The sequence below is a fragment of the Bactrocera latifrons genome, unplaced genomic scaffold, assembly GCF_001853355.1.
Source record: "Bactrocera latifrons isolate USDA-ARS-PBARC rearing strain unplaced genomic scaffold, ASM185335v1 scaffold_32, whole genome shotgun sequence".
NCBI classification, from domain to species: domain Eukaryota; kingdom Metazoa; phylum Arthropoda; class Insecta; order Diptera; family Tephritidae; genus Bactrocera; species Bactrocera latifrons.
In genome coordinates, this window is record NW_017536852.1 from 1,298,336 (window position 1) to 1,299,082 (window position 747).

A 747-nucleotide genomic window follows, 5' to 3' on the forward strand; every position below is an offset into this window, starting at 1 on the left:
GGTGGCTGGAGTGGCGGCGGCGGCGGCGGTAGCAGCAAAGTCATCATCGTTAAAGTCGTGAACGCTGGCGGCTCAGGTGGTGGTTACGGAGGTGGCCATGGAGGCTGGAGCGGTGGCGGCGGCGGCCATGGTGGCTGGAGCGGCGGTGGTGGCGGTTGGGGCGGCAGCGGTGGTTGGTAAATTATCAATCATGCCAAGTCGTTGTAAATTCACCAGACCAACAACAAAGTACACAGTTAATTTAAGTTGTTAAAGCAAGCAGAATCATAGGCTTAAGCATCACCTTTAGACATAAGTTCGTTCTTTCATCTGATGAAATCAAAAAACACATTGGAATTTGAATAAAATTTCGCAAAAATGTTAAAAATAGTAAACCCATTAATTATTTCGCATATGTTGTTGTGATTACCAACAACATTTTTTCTACATTGTGTCTTAATTAATTTAAATATCGTGTATAACGGGTTCTTAACTGGCGCGCTTCCTAGCGGCTAATTACAACTCAGCTCAGCGACAACCGGTTTGGAGAGAATCTTCGTATGGCTTTTCATTTAATTGATATGCATAAGTTAATGAAGCGATAAAAGAACAAATGGGTTTAGTTTACAATCAACTTTTATTATGGCTTGTCGTGTGTATTTTAGTTTCATGTCGAATTAAGTGTTTGATAATTCGCATGCTAAAATATGCTAGCGACGGGAGACATCATATATCCTGCTATAAAAAGGGCCATAAACTGTATGTTTT

At 41.6% G+C, this 747-nt stretch overlaps 1 protein-coding gene across 1 annotated transcript in view; it reads left to right on the forward strand.

Annotated features, from left to right (window-relative positions):
* The window catches only part of LOC108970983 (glycine-rich RNA-binding protein GRP2A-like), a 572-nt gene extending 392 nt beyond the window's left edge, over positions 1-180 (forward strand). Inside the window, exon 2 of the mRNA XM_018936738.1 lies at positions 77-180. Within this exon, the coding sequence (XP_018792283.1) occupies positions 77-180 (104 nt within the window). The remainder of the gene's footprint in view (positions 1-76) is intronic.
* The last annotated feature ends 567 nt before the right edge of the window (positions 181-747 follow it).